This window comes from Ochlerotatus camptorhynchus, unplaced genomic scaffold (assembly GCF_037179485.1).
Source record: "Ochlerotatus camptorhynchus isolate MF236.1 unplaced genomic scaffold, CSIRO-AGI_Acam_v1.1 ptg000255l, whole genome shotgun sequence".
Classification (NCBI taxonomy): domain Eukaryota; kingdom Metazoa; phylum Arthropoda; class Insecta; order Diptera; family Culicidae; genus Ochlerotatus; species Ochlerotatus camptorhynchus.
The window spans coordinates 1,199,640-1,214,858 of NW_027040745.1; the positions used below are offsets into that span (position 1 = coordinate 1,199,640).

A 15,219-nucleotide genomic window follows, 5' to 3' on the forward strand; every position below is an offset into this window, starting at 1 on the left:
AGGTTCAAAACGGACGAACAGTATCCAGCACGTCTTTAAAACGTCCAAGGCGCACACCGGGTCTGACGAGGTAACGAACGGTGGGCTTTCGCTTGCCGCAATTCCTACGACGGCTACTACTTGCGCCACAACCACAAGCTATGTAGGTGGGTGACAGATGCCTCGAACGATCAACCGTGGGGAACTTTTATCGGGCGTCGTTCGGTGGTTGGGTGGTCGATTCGGTCTCAATCTGGGTAGAAAAGCTTCGTCTCAGGTTCGGAAGCCGGGTATGCACTATGGATGCGCAATCCTATGCGAGGCCCTACACACGCACCCACGTCGAAGAGTGGGTTGTATCTGTTCAACATGCCTATAAACTTAGTTATTGGGCCATGTTAACCAATTCATGTTTACAAACCTTACTCGATATAGTTCTGTCAATTTTCACAACTTTAGTAATCGCTTAGCTTTTAGAGAATTCTTTACCCTGCTCTACAAATTTAACTATAAGTTAACATTCGTGCTTAAATTTCACAGATTTACCTTTAATCACAAATGTATGTCACACAAGCGACACGTGGTTACAGAACCTTCGGAGTATTGGAAACATTTTGACTGAAGAACGGATATGAATCCGAGTTAACCCCGAAAAGTTATTAACGTTTCAAATTAACACCACCTGCCTTACTTTTGGGGATGGATTCTGAGAGGCCATCGTAGGGGAGAAAAGTACCAGTCGTCTAGAACAAGATGATGCTGGAAATTCACAGCAACAGGCATCTAAGGGTAGTTCTGATAAATTAAACAAAACCAACCCACAACCAGGTTCTAAATACTGAGTGTCCACCGGAAGGTCATCAGGTGACCCGGATCAACCTTAATCTTGATTATTATGTATTTTTGATCAAAGTATGCCTTGATTACACTCTGCAACTATATCTTCTGTTCCGCAATCTAGTGCCAATCACCGACGGACATCGATTGCCATCCATTGACGGCAACCGAATGTGCAAGGAAGGCAGCTTCCACTCCTGCGTAGAATATCGCGCACCCATTCAACACACACATGGGTCGAGACCAACGGCTTTACTTCCCTTCCGAAGCAAGACGTGACCAGAGATTTTTATGCCTCAGAAAAATCCCTCCGACCTCGGCTGGGATTGAACCCAGACCCATTGGGTGGTCATTGACCCAAAGTGGTCCTCAGATTCGCCGAAAGATTCGGAACATCCGTAAAATTGATTGCTGTGTAAATTTGATCAAAATAGGCCTTGATTTTTCTCTACACTTATATGCAATGTGGGAAAGTTGTATTTACTGTAAGCTGGTTATTGGCTCAGAGGGGTCACCAGATGACCCACCGGAAAATCCGGAACATCCGTGAAATTTACTGCTGCGTTCTGTTTAAAGTAGGCCTTGAGTTTTCTCTGCAACTATATGATATGTAGTAAAATGGGGTTTTCTTTATATATTAGCTGGTTATTGGCTCCGAGTGGTAACCAGATGGTCCACCAGAAGATTCGGAACATATGTAAAATTAATTGCTGAATAAATTTGATCAAAGTAGGACTTAATTTGTTCTGATAGTAAAATGTCTTGATTTGTTTAGTGGGAGGTACCATACCTTGTCGGATTCCGTTCCGACGAGCTCCTCCGGAGTAGCAATAGATACTCATCGATCTGTTTACAAACGTTCACGTGAAGTTCCGGATTCTTCTCTAGCTTCTTCTCCAACTGCTTCAGCCTTCGCAATGTCATCGGGTAGCTTGGATCGTCCATCTTCCACAGTAACCCGGTCTCGAAGCGGTCGCCGATTCGTCTCGAGGTTTTTTCTAGGATCTCGCGAGCTCTCTCGTTCTCAGAAGACTACCGCGGTACGCCAACGACCGATTCTTCCAGCGCGTAATGTGCCTTCAGCAGCTTATGAAGGTCTTCGTTTGTCACTTCCAAGATATCCACTGCTCGCTTCGACAGCATTCGCTTGCTTCGGTCCGTAGACCGTCCATCCGAGCTTGCACCACACGCGTATCAGATCAACCGCTGTACCTACCTTTGCTTAAATCGGGGTGAACGAGTGGATGTATTTCCGGCCGTCCGTCATACGAGGAGATGGGAAATCCGTCATACGAGGAGAAGCTCCGAAAGCTCCGTTGCGTCCAAAGCTTGTGTAGGCAACATCAGCTTTTCGACGGTGTGGACCGTCATCAAATTCATCCGCTTTGATTCCTTCTCCACTCTAGCAATGTCGGCCGTCCACTTTATGGTGAGTTTCTCGAAGACTCCGACTGCTTCTAAGCGATCCACCAAGTTCCTTTCCACCAATATCATCGATGCACCTTCATCCAGGAATGCGAACACAGTAATAGATTTTACACCGCAGTGAAAACTAATCGGTATCATTCGGAACAAAGTGACGTGGTTTGAAGAAGAGAATTGTGAGGCTGTCTGCATTCTCGAACGTTGCGAACACTGCGCCGAACCGTGTTCGTTCAGACACACTTGGCACAGTTTCCAGCGATCCACAACCTTCATCCGGTCCACGTACGACAGGTTCTTGAAATCTTGGCAACACCGCAACCGATGGTCTGCGCACTGCCGGTCCGATGGTCTGAGCAACGCTGGACTGACGATTCTCACCTTCGCTGTGGTTGAACACCGCACCCTTTTCCTTCCTGCTGAACTTTCCGGTTGACTTGTAGTCCATGCTGACGTTCGCTTCGCAGGCCTCCGAGACTATTTCGGAGAGGATTTTTTTCCTCACTGAAGCGTACTCACTCGCGGTTGTCGTTCTCTGGGACCAGATCATGGATGGACTTATCAGGTGCTGTTTGAGTTCGAGCTTTCGATGGTTCTAGCTTGTGAACCTTCTCCAGATGACTCTGCAGTAGATGCTTTGGACGACCATCTTGCGAAGCTTTTCAATAGCTTTAGGAACCGATTTCTGCAGACAAAGTTGTCCATGCACCATCTCAAGAGCCGGACCTTTCAAGCATTCTTGTAGCCGCACCAGGTTTTTGATGCCCGAGACCCGCAGGCTTCATTCGATGCTTGGTACATTCCGCAATGCAACGGCCATTCTTCCGGCCTTCCAGAGAAAGTGGGTAGTCTTTTACTTACTCTACTTCTCGCTGCCAGTTGCATTTAGTCGGTCGGATAGAATTTCGATCTATCAAAAAGCGGAACCAATTCTATATTTGTAGACCAAAAATTGAAAAGCTACTATCAAGTTTATAAACAAAACGTTGATTATTCTTTCCTCGCCAATCGAACGCAAATTACCAGCATCATCGGATAGGGGAAACTTTCTCCAGCCCAAAGATGGTGTTAGTTTGCGTAGGCGTGCCTTAAGTCACGATAAAACTGGTTCCGGAAGTTTTGTTCGTAATAGCTGTTGTGCTCTTTTCTGTTGTTTGTTGTGATTTTCTCGATTGGTTCCGCTATTTGACAGCTTGGTTCCCGAGATTCTCTTCGGCTATAAAACTAACATCATCTTCTGTCGAACTGTCCTGCGAGCTTAGCGAGAAATTCGTTTATGTTGCCGTGGTAAATCAAAGAGAAAGTCGATGAAGAGAATCGATCAACGACGATAGACCTTTTTCAAATGCTACGAGTGAAAACAGATTTAAATTCGGCAAAATGTGGCATCACTGCCTTAAACACCTTCATTAGCTACGCCAACGGGGCTGATCGGTCAGCCAGTTTCCAGATTTCTTTCACGATGTACCAGTTCTAGATGCGATTGTAAGAATGAGGGTGATGTATAGACCAAGATTTAAAGCGCCAGTTACACTATCCTCCCTGTGCATATATTGACATGTGTAACGTCCACTTTAGATGTAGAGATGTTTAGATGTATGGGCAAAACAGTGCAGGGCGCAAACTATTTCTAAGCAACCAACATTGAGTAAACAAAGTTGGGACTGCCAAGAAGACGAATGAACAACATCGACCTGCATCCGAATGTTAATTTGTTATGTTGTCAGTTACAACCTTGTTTGTTCAATATTGGGTAGTCATACTGCTTATGGGAATGAGTAGATCTTAATGAAATTTTGATTGTTTAGAAATAAAGTGTGCAGAATGGTGGAAAAAAATTGCTGTACACGGCCAACGAGATCAACCCAAATTTGATTTTACTTTACTCATAAATCGCAAAAAGTGCAGGAATTCAGCAATGAGTAAATTTGCTTCATGTTTTACAACTTTTTCGCGCATTTTGAAAGAAAAAATCCAAAATATGATAACAGCTACGATTGGATTTTCTCGGTCTATTGGTACTACTACTAGACTGAGTAAAATTTTCGCAAATTTCCTGCACATTTTGGGATTAAGAATAAACTGAACTATAATCTGGATTGATTTCATCGGCCGTGTACAAATTTAATGGGACCAAATCCAACTGATCTTATTGGGACCAGTCTTGTAAGCGGTCACCGTAGTCAACACATTTTCTGTGATAATCGACTGCTTTTGCTTCCGACACTTGCAAAACAAGCTATCAAATTACAGTACCAAACTAAAATGTCATATGAAAGGCTCTGTCATACGACATTGTCGCCGAAGACCGTCACGAATGTATGCATTTTAGTTATTCCCATAATAAGAGCTGCTGATGCTGTACTTGTGTGAATTCTGAAATAGGCAGCAACGATGTCCTAGTAATAGCATTTCTGATCAGAAAAGGTTTAATTTACACCAAATTGAGGAATTAGAACGAAATCACTCATGTCATATGATAGTTATTTGATAATTTTCTTTTTGCTGGAATGTTGTTCTACCGTTTGCGTTGTGTAGGAGAGACGACGGTAGAGCATGAGAGTACGAAAACAAACAGACTGTCGCGCAGGACAACGAAACGAGTGTAGTAAAAACGTTAACAGTTTCAAGCCCTGATTGGGATACATTGTAAACATGAAATCTCTTGACATCAGCACAATACATATGCGTACGATTTCTTCTTCAGAAGATAACGCCCAAACTGAACAATAACTGGCTTAAAAAAACGGGGCTATATGACACGCAGGTATCAACCATATTGATCGGATAAGCCATCTCGAAATAAAAAGCTTGCCTAGTTGAAACGCGTCCACAGACGCACATACAGACATCAGCAAATTTCATCTAGCTGGGTCGATTTTTCGTATTCAATTTGATTCTACGATGTTGCAATTAAACTGTCGAGCCAGATTGAGCAGAGATCTATCGATTGGAAGTGGAATCCGATTCTAATACCTATGTTACGGTAGTAACAAAGGTAATACTTTATTAGAATGATCAGTTTATCATGAAATACTGATCAATTAAAGCGATACAACAAGCAACTATAAAATCTTCTACTAAACCCTTGAAGTCCCGTCTCTTAATCCCGGCGTGGAACATAGCTTCGAACAATGGTGCCAAAAAGCCAAGCATCCTTCAAACAAAGCTTTCAATCCTCTCTACCGAAGGAATTTTCCGCTCGGATTCGCACACTTTACACGATAAGATTATTTCATTCTCGCCTTTTCCGCTTGGAACCGTTTTCCCAAAGCCGAGATGGAGAGCACAATTTTCTCAAGAGGATTCCCACACTATCCGGAACATTCCATCGTCGTCGTCGTTGTCGTCGTCGCGAAACACTATATATATATTTAGTACCTTCCGTTCCAGTAAGTAGCACCCAGGCGACAGGAGATAAAGCGAAAGGGATTCACTTTTTAATCCTCCTGATGAATACATAATGAATAATTTATAAAGTCCTGCTTCTGCTGCCAGGGCCCTCATACGGGGCTTTGTTTGGCGAGTTCACCGTGAGGTGATGGAGACATCCTTTTTGGCTGAGTGCCGGACGGACCGGTTGAAGCAGCTCAGCATCCAAGCATGAAAATGGGCTGCTTGACTTTCCACATTTAATGATTAATGAATTGATATGAGCTGTGACTTTGCGTAAATCCTCTGTCGGGGCTTTTGGGGGGGGGGGGAGCTCTGCTATCTGGGGAATTGGGTCGATTGTGGATTTAAGTGGTCAGTTTTTGTTGAGCCTGACAGACGAGGGATTCCGTGTTGATTCAGTGGTTGACTATGCAAACGCTTTATAGCATAATAAACTATTTGAAAATAATTTCACCCGAAGCCTTGGGATCAAGGACAAGCCGAAATCACAGTTTTCTATCCCCGCAATCAACGAGCAAATAAAGCAATCCGTTTCAACGTACAAGATAGGACCTATTTTCATGCAACAACACCCGTCAACCGAAGCACGCACGACTGAACCCATCTAGGACCGCCGACTGTCGGGAAGTGGGAGGGAGATTTGCCTTCCAGTTGAGCTTCTGTATCGCATGAATACGTCCATGCCGAACGGTTGGTTTGATGCACAACTCAATCAGAAAACGAGATAAGCGTACGGAGGAACCTGACGACGCTTCGACCGGTATGACGACGCTGTTCGTACGAAGACAAAGTCGTTAGATGCCTGAAACCCGATATACATATACGTGATGTGCCTAAGATGTGACACATCGTCATCGTTTTCGGAACGACAAGACGAACACTGTTGACTCTACGCTCAGCGTTGAGAAAAGGGCGAGAAAATTTGATGTTTGAGATTTCGCTAATTTTATAGCATCCGCTGGTTTGTCTGCTTCAAGTTTAGTCCTCTGTGGAAAAAAGACCCCCTGAATATGGTGTAGGGTAATTTTAAAAGCGTATGACACTGCCGTACGCCAAGGCCACCGCCCTCCAAGTCAAAGTTGAAAGAACATTAATCCCGTTTGCAAACCGCAACTATTGAACCTCAATTAGATTGTTGGCCTGACTTAGCAGAAAATTATTCGCTCCATCCCCTTGATGGATTTATGCAAACCGTACACAAACAAGCACGGGTAGCTGATTCACTGGGTAAACTTTACCTCTCGGAACATAATCACTGCGCGAATTCTGCTTCACGACAAGAGGATAGTTCAACTTTTCCGCCACCCCTTCCAACCTCTTCCGCGAGTCATCTTTTGCTGAATCAAGGCATCATCAATGGAGAAAAGTGTATTCTTTCTTTCTAATTTGTTCGCTGATGCAGCTAAAATTCATGTTCTCTCCCTGGACTGAGGGGGTGCGTTCCTCACAAAACCGAAGAGGATTCATTATTTCTTTGGGAAAAGTTTCCCGGATTTCTTGCTACTTTCGTGGAACAGAGAAAAGATGAAGTTTCACCTAGCGGTACTCCCCCATCCATTCCTTATCACCCTTCTCGCTATCCAAACACAACTAAGTTTATCAACACACCGGTAGACCGCTCCTAATATGCAGGATCCACCCGCGCGGTAGTTTTCTGCTGAAAAGTTACAAAACTCTTCAAATAGCTTATCCAAGCAGTTCTCCACTTCGAAACGGACGAAACCGAAAGGATCGAGAACAAGAAAAGTAATTCAAGGCACCTGCAGCTCCGGGGGATATTTTCCCAGGAATGTTTCCTCGTTTCCATTTGAACAGGAGTGCTGTGCGCCACAACTCGTTAAAATTAGAATTTCCATGAATAATGATTGCCAATCATTCCGAACGCAACTGAAGTGTTTTTTTTTTCTGCTGCCGATGTTGTACACCTTTAATTGTTCTGACGTAAAGCTGAAGTTTGCTATCGCGGAATTTGACGTTTGATTGGCCCAGTATCTGGACTGCGTTTGATTCGAGTGTTTAGAATTACTATTACTGCGGCAGCACAATCAATCTCTGTCGGAGCGATGCGCGGAATCCAGCCGATCAAACAAGTGTTTGCAAGTTATTGAATCGGTTCGTACACGTATGCACAAGTACATACCGAAACAAACCAGTGGGCAACACAAGTGATTGTTGTAACACATTTGCATGATGAACGTCCATGAGCTCGCGGGCGCGAAATTGATAAGCCATTGGTCGTCGAAGTTTTTGATAAGCCTAGAATCACTGCTACGATGTCCGGTGTTTGTACAGGGCACGATCTGGTTGAGTCACATGGGTGCTGCGTTGTATCAATCAACTATCGTTTGTTTGTTTTTGTAAACGCTCTGCTGAGATGAACTCATAATGTCTTTTGTTAACTTAATAACAGAAAAATATATTGATCCTCCTTATTGTGATAAGAGGCTTTCTCTTATATAAACGTATACTTGAGAAAAAAAAAACGCAATTTTTCTCTGACGAAAGGTCGCAGCATTCAACCTACACCAATTTTTCTTGATTTTTATGAATATCATCACAACCTTTCGTGGAGCCAGTAATTCATTATAGCACGAAAATGTCGGGTGGAATTTGTGGTAAATACGTGCCACGTTAATTTTTGAAACGCAGCAAGGCATTATAGATTCATTGAATCTAAAGACTGTACTCGAAAAAAATGTAACAGACAAACATGATCATTCCAGTTCCTATAACTAAATATAAGACATTAATAATGTATAACGAAAATGATAACTTGGCTCTGTAAAGTTTATTCGATTAAGCCTGTACAAGTGAAGTAATTAAAAAAAAATAACCATCAAAAATTCATTTTAGGTCGGATATTTTTGAAACTCTCAAGGAATAAATAAACACATATTAGCTATGATTTTGCAAAGTTGGTTTATTCAACCTCCTCTCCTAGGCTTAATTCCCGCACCTTGGACTTAACGCTACCCATCAAATACTGTGCAACACTTGCGCCAGCTTTCTAACACACTTTCATCCACTCTTTTTTTTTCAAATCCTTGTCGTTTTTGAAGACGTTCCCTGTTTTCCGGAGCTTGCCCTTCATAATCGCCCAGAATTTTTCTATTGGGCGAAGTTCTGGCGAGTTTGACGGATTTGCCTCCTTCGGTACAAAAGCAACATCGTTGGCCTCGTACCTCTCCATAACCGGTTTCGCATAATGGCAAGATGCCAGATCCAGCCAAAACAGAGTTTCACCTTTGTGGGACCGGAAGAAGGACAGCAGGCGCTTCTGAAGGCGTTATGCACGGTTTGTTCAATTTGCCGCACCCACAGATCGCCTACCACACTAAGTACTTCTTGGCAAATTTGTCGACCTTCTTCTTCCGGAACTTCTCCGGAACATCCAGGCGGGATTTTCCGACGAAAAACTCCAGGCCGGCGATCTGATTGGCGTCCGCTTTAGTGTACGTCGCGTCGTTCATTACGATGCATTTCGGCTGCACCAACCACTCGCGGTACAACTTCCTGGCGCGGGATTCGGCCACCGTATTCTGTTAATCGGTTCGGTTAGGCGCCTTCCTTGCTTTGAAGACAGAAGTCTGGCCCTCTTCATTGTCTGCTGGACGAACCAGACGGATGAATTGACCTTCTTGGCCACATCCCCAATCAAAAGGTTCAGATTGCGCTTGAAGTAATCCCTCACCTTCATTGCGTTCACGGAGTCGGTTGCCTTGCTTTTCTTCCGCTGCCAGCTCGCCGTTGAGTCGTTTGGGTCTCCTTGAACGATTTTACCACACGGAACACGGTCGAATTGTCGATTCCAAACTGTTTCGCGATCCACCTGTGGGACTAGCTTGGACTTCCACGACGACTCCCATGATTTTTTATCGAAGCACTTCTTGCTTGGTGGTCATCTTGATAACCATTTGACAGATTGTGACGAGATTTTGCACATATTAACATTACACTCTAAACTAGTTGTACTGAAAATTTCATCAAGATTTACTCATGCAATAAAAAGTTATACACAGAAGAAAGTGTTGCATTTTTTTCGAGTACAATATTTCTAATCCCTCATTGTTTATCTTTCATTATAATTGTTTGTCCAATGTCAAATGAAAGGTATTGAAAGAAAATTTACAATTCAACCGAACAATGAATTCTAATCATATTGAATAAAAACAGACCATATCGCATCAAGCGTTCTCCTCCATGGAATGGAGAATTATCATCCATGGAATGGAATATTTTAGCGATTGGTCAAGGCGGCGATGGATCGAGTGATGTGAGTTGTTCGAGTATCGGGGACACTCTCGAGTCCCTTTGAATCTCGAAGGGGGTTACGGAAAGGTGATGGACTTTCGTGTGCGCTATTTAACATCGCGTTAGAATGTGTGATCAGAAGAGCTGGGATAGAGACAAGTGAGTGAACTTTGAGGCAATGGCGGAAACGTACATCAGACTGAAGGCTGAAGCTAGGCGGATTGGACTTGCCATCAACGCATCAAAGACAAAATACATGGAAGGAAGAGGTTTTAGGGAAGACAATGTTAGCCTCCCACCCGAGTTCAGATTGACGGTGACGAAATCGAGGCTGTAGATGAGTTCGTGTATTTGGGCTCACTGGCTACCGCCGAAAATGATACCAGCAGAGAAATTCAAAGACGCATTATGGCAGGGAATCGTGCCTACTTTGGACTCTGGAGGACACTCCGGTCGGATAAAATTCGCCGCCGCGCAAAATTGACTATCTACAAGACATTGATTAGACCGGGAGTCCTCTACGGCCACAAGAGCTGGAGTATGCTCGTCGAGGACCAACTCACCCTTGGTGTTTTTGAACGAAAGCTGTTGCGTACCATCTACGGTGGAGTGCAGATGGATCACGGAACGTGGAGGAGGCAATTGCAGGCACACTTACGCTAGTTACAAAAAAACATCCGTGCAAAGAAACGGATCCAATAAACGTCACTCTCGCGAAAACACACCCGTCGTCGTCTAACGGCAAAAAAAGAATCGGTGGGCAATTTTGTGATACGGAATTTCCACAATAAACCGGAAATGTACGAATTTCACCACATCCACCTGCGAAACACGTTTTGGAGACCTGTGCGCAGATCAAAATATTTTCGGCGGCGGCGTGATATGTTATTTTCTGCCGGCGGTGGCGGCGTGGGTCGGTGGAGTTTATTCCAACTGATTTAGAAAAAAAATTACTTTCCAAACCAATCGCCCATGAACAAAAAATGCTACCCATATTTGATTTCAGATTACTGAAAATCGCTTAAACGTAGGTCACTCATAGTTTGAGTAAATTTTTCGACACTTTCCTGGGGAAAACTTCTAGGATATGGGAAAAATTAAGAAAATTGTACACAGGTTAGAAGTGTACTAGAAGACAGATTAAAACCACAATCAGTGTTCCTCATATTCGAGAAGTTTTCCTCGGAAAAGCGTCGGAAAATTTACTCAATCTATGAGTGGCATACGATTTCGCGAATTTGAGTAACCTGAACTCTCATGCTTCGTTAGTGTGGTGGCCAAAATTAAAAGAGGCTACTGCACAGAGGAAACTAGCAAAACTTCAACGTCTAGCATGCATTCCAATAATGAGTGCGGTGCGTAGCACCCCATCAAAAGCATTAGAAGCAATCCTCAATCTGCTGCCCTTGCATGAACATGTACAACTGGAAGTGGAAAGAAGGGCTCTAAGGCTCAAAAGATCTAAAAAGGTAATGCTAGTTGATCTTGTTGGTCATCTAAGCATCTTACAATACTTCGAAAGAGGACCAGTAATGAGTATGAATGGAGACTGGATGAAACCAGAGGACAACTATGAAATTCCCTTCAACGTATGTGAAACGGCACGTTCGGATTGGGAAACTGGTGGTCCTAGCGTTCGTCAAGGCTCAATCATATTTTTCACAGATGGCTCAAAAATTGGAATACGAACAGATGCAGGAATCTTTGACCCCGGGACAAATATTTCAGTTGCGATGGGACATTTTTCAAAGGTGTTTCAAGCGAACCATACTGTGGAATATCATACTGTACGGTAAAAATGGAACTCAAATGCTGGGAAGAGCAAAGGGTGATGGCCAATTGCACATGCACAAACTGGAACCAGTCGAAACGATTTATAACTCCTAATATAACATACACCAAAATGCTCTTAGAGCTCAATAAAAGAGCTCTTAGTATATACACTAGCCTAGTAACTGGGCACTGTCCTAGTAGATATCACATTAAGAACATTGGTCGGGTTCAGAGTAATATCTGTCGTTTCTGTAATTTGGAACGTGAAACCTCGGAACATCTGTTCTGCAGTTGTGGTGCATTACACAAGCGTAGATCCAAATTTCTTGGAAGTATTGGCTTACAACCTAGTGATATTTAGTCTGCAAATCATGGAAATGTAGTTGGTTTTATAAACCATATACAGTTCAAATAATGCACGGAGTGGTTTTTACTTCAATCCCCAACAAAAAAATAAATAAATAACTGAACTCAAATATGAGTAACTCTTACTCAATTTTGAGTCGTTATCATTGGCCGTGCATGCGAAATTTGTTTAGGAAAGTATGTCAAGTGCTGGTTGGTGAAGTCGTATTGCAAAGTGTTACAACCCTTCTATTAAGTATAAGAAAAGTACGTTATGTAGGGGTGGATAGTATTTAAAAGCAATCTGTTGCATTACGTAATATTTTAATGGGCCCTAGGAGTTCTTTCATTTATTGAGCATTACACGTTTTTAATATGTTAATAGGGATAAATGATATGCTTGTACTACTCTGTTACATATTTGAATGTACACGCATTGTAGTCATACAACTTTTGGTTTATGTATTTGAAGCACAACTTGGACCTGTAAGAGATTAAAAAAAAGTTCAAATATCAACGTGTTGTTAGTAATATAGGGTGTTGCAGAATGTCTAAGCACGTTTTGAAAAAAAAAACGATAACGTAACTTTGTTTACAGCAAATACGATTTTTATTTCGTTTTCATGTTCTCTATAGTATTCTCTTTCAGTTAAACGTAGCTTCAGTCCAACAATTTTGGATACTTTTTCCCAGTTTTTCACAAACTTTGTAACGAAATCCGCTGCCTTTACATGTGTCCGCAAATATGCTTTGGTCAGGACCCAAGAAGTTTTGATTGGCCTGGCCTGGGGACAGTTTGGTGGATTCATCTCCTTGGGTACGAATTGGACTTTGTTGGCTTCATACCAGGCTATCGTGTCCTTGGAGTAATGAACCGACGCCAAATCCTGCCAAAACAGTACTGAGGCGTCGTGTTTGCGGATCATGGGTAACAGACGCTTATTTGAACACTCACGCACTTAAACATCGGTTGTCATTGTCTCCGTTGTCACAAACGGTTTGGAAAGCATACCACACTCACAAATGGCTTGCCCATAGCATTTTTTCCGTTTTTTTTTCGGAAAAAATCGACTTATCCGCGTCGTCAACACTTCGGCCATCACGAACAGTGTAGTACTGATCACTAGGAAGAGTTTTGTAATCAAATTTAGCATATGATTCAACGTCCATAATATCGAACACCGATTTTCCGCACAGCAACTGGTCGTATAAACCTTTTTGACGTTTAATAGTCTTTCTCTATCTAGCATACATGGATGAATGAACGGTTTGTTTTCCCACTAATCTGTTTCCCTCTTGCTCGTACTCGTTCGATTTAAATTGTGTAGTAGTGTGCGCCAATTAAACGTCAAAAAGCACTATAACTTCGGAGCAGGGTGGCCGGACCTACCGATTTATCGGTAGTCCTATCGATTTTCGATATGACTACCGATTCACAGGCAAAAGGTTAAAAACTACCGATTTTTCACTTTTCCTACCGAGAATCACAGATTTTTAGTAATCTTGAAAAATATTCATATTGATTTCGACGCGTTTAAAGCAGAAGAACTGAAAGACAGTTAACCCCCCCCCCCCCCCTCCGCTCACAAAGGTTTCAATTATCGGGAAAGCCTTCTTCAGACGGCCTACCGATAACTACCAATAAAAGTTTTGAGAAGCTACCGATAATGAAAAAAACAATCTGGCCACCCTGCTTCCGAGCCCTCGGTTTAACGGATGGGGCTTGTTACCTTCACTTTGGCTTCTTCTGCTTCTTAAACGTCTTTAGATCCATTCTTGCCTTGACCCGCTGGACGTTACTTTTCAAGGATCCCACTTTTCAAGCCACGTCTCGAACCGAAGCCCTTTTCTTGCGAGTGAAAACTTGCACGATTTTCCGGTTCAGATTTTGGTCAGCAGGGTTCGGTTTACCTCCAGGTTTTTGCTTGTCCTGGAAAGTTGCTTCATCACCATACTTCCGAATCGCGTTTCGAACGGCTCCGATGCTTACACCTTCCAATTTCACTAATTTACTCAGAGAAATGTTGGAGATTGGGCTGAAAGTCTCCTTAATAATGATATTTAAAAGAAAATGGGTATAGTTCACCATTCGTGCACGATCTGTTTGCGCTTTTCCAGAGAAATGCTTCGCATTGTCACGGAAATGTAAAGAACTGCAACTTGCGATACACGAAACTGTTGGTCGAAATGTAAACAATGATTCAGCGTGATACTCAGTTGTTTAAACGGCATCTGAAACAAGCAGGGGTGTTCGAAAGTCGTGCTTAGACATTCTGGGACACCCTATATTCACTTATTCATCTTTATGTAAATCCGACCTGAATGATTCATTATTGTGTGCTCGATCGAGAAAGTGCAAACAAACGTCAAAAAACTAAATGATAATCGCTGCACTACAAAAGGTGCTACGAATTTTTCATCGGCGTGACATCAATTTATTCGGTGGCGTGGAAGATTTTACTTCGGCGGCGCGCCGGCTTATTTTCATCGGCGGCGGCGGCGTATGAAAATCTTCGGTGGCGGCGGCGTGGCGCGGCGGCACACAGGTCTATTTAGGAGCACTTTTGGTACACTTTCGATCGAACAAACTTAATTTTTTTTTTCAAAAATAGTTGCGAGTAAACCATTATCACCGCGTAAATAAACTAAAATTAAAATTATCACTCGCGATGCCACAAATTTCTGGTGCGGGAGAAAAAAAAAAACTAAACTAAAACTTCTCGGAAAGCGGGAAAACCACCAATCACACACGTATAACCGTCCAAGAGGCAGAGTACCAGCGCTAATCCGGCAAATGCAACCGAAAACAATCAATGCGAATGCACACACAAAACAGAGAACAAACTTAAAACACAACCGAATCCAAAGGCATTCGAAACTGAACTGTTTAGATATGTTTTCTTCTTATTTACAAAAATTGAAGATTTCTCCCAACGCTTCAAAAACTCAACTTATAATATTTCCACATAAGCCTAGAGCTTCCTTTTTGAAACCTAGTAGTAGTTACATAGTCACTATGAACGGAGTTCCAATTTCCTGGTCAAACCAAGTGAAATATCTTGGATCAATAATTGACCAAAAATTTACTTTTAAAGATCACATTGAGGGCATTCAAGCCAAATGTATCAAATTTATCAAATATATCAAATGTTTGTACCCTCATATAAACAGGAAGTCCAAACTTTGCCAGACGAATAAACTTCTAATATTTAAACA

At 42.6% G+C, this 15,219-nt stretch overlaps 2 protein-coding genes across 3 annotated transcripts in view; one reads left to right on the top strand and one right to left on the bottom strand.

Moving 5' to 3' along the window:
* Nucleotides 1-15,219, bottom strand: part of LOC135704987 (netrin receptor unc-5-like) — an 846,608-nt gene that overhangs the window by 828,791 nt on the left and 2,598 nt on the right. The gene's annotated exons all lie outside the window — the stretch shown is intronic.
* The window catches only part of LOC135704994 (uncharacterized), a 61,974-nt gene continuing 58,172 nt past the window's right edge, over nucleotides 11,418-15,219 (top strand). Inside the window, exon 1 of the mRNA XM_065226545.1 lies at nucleotides 11,418-11,474. Within this exon, the coding sequence (XP_065082617.1) occupies nucleotides 11,418-11,474 (57 nt within the window). The remainder of the gene's footprint in view (nucleotides 11,475-15,219) is intronic.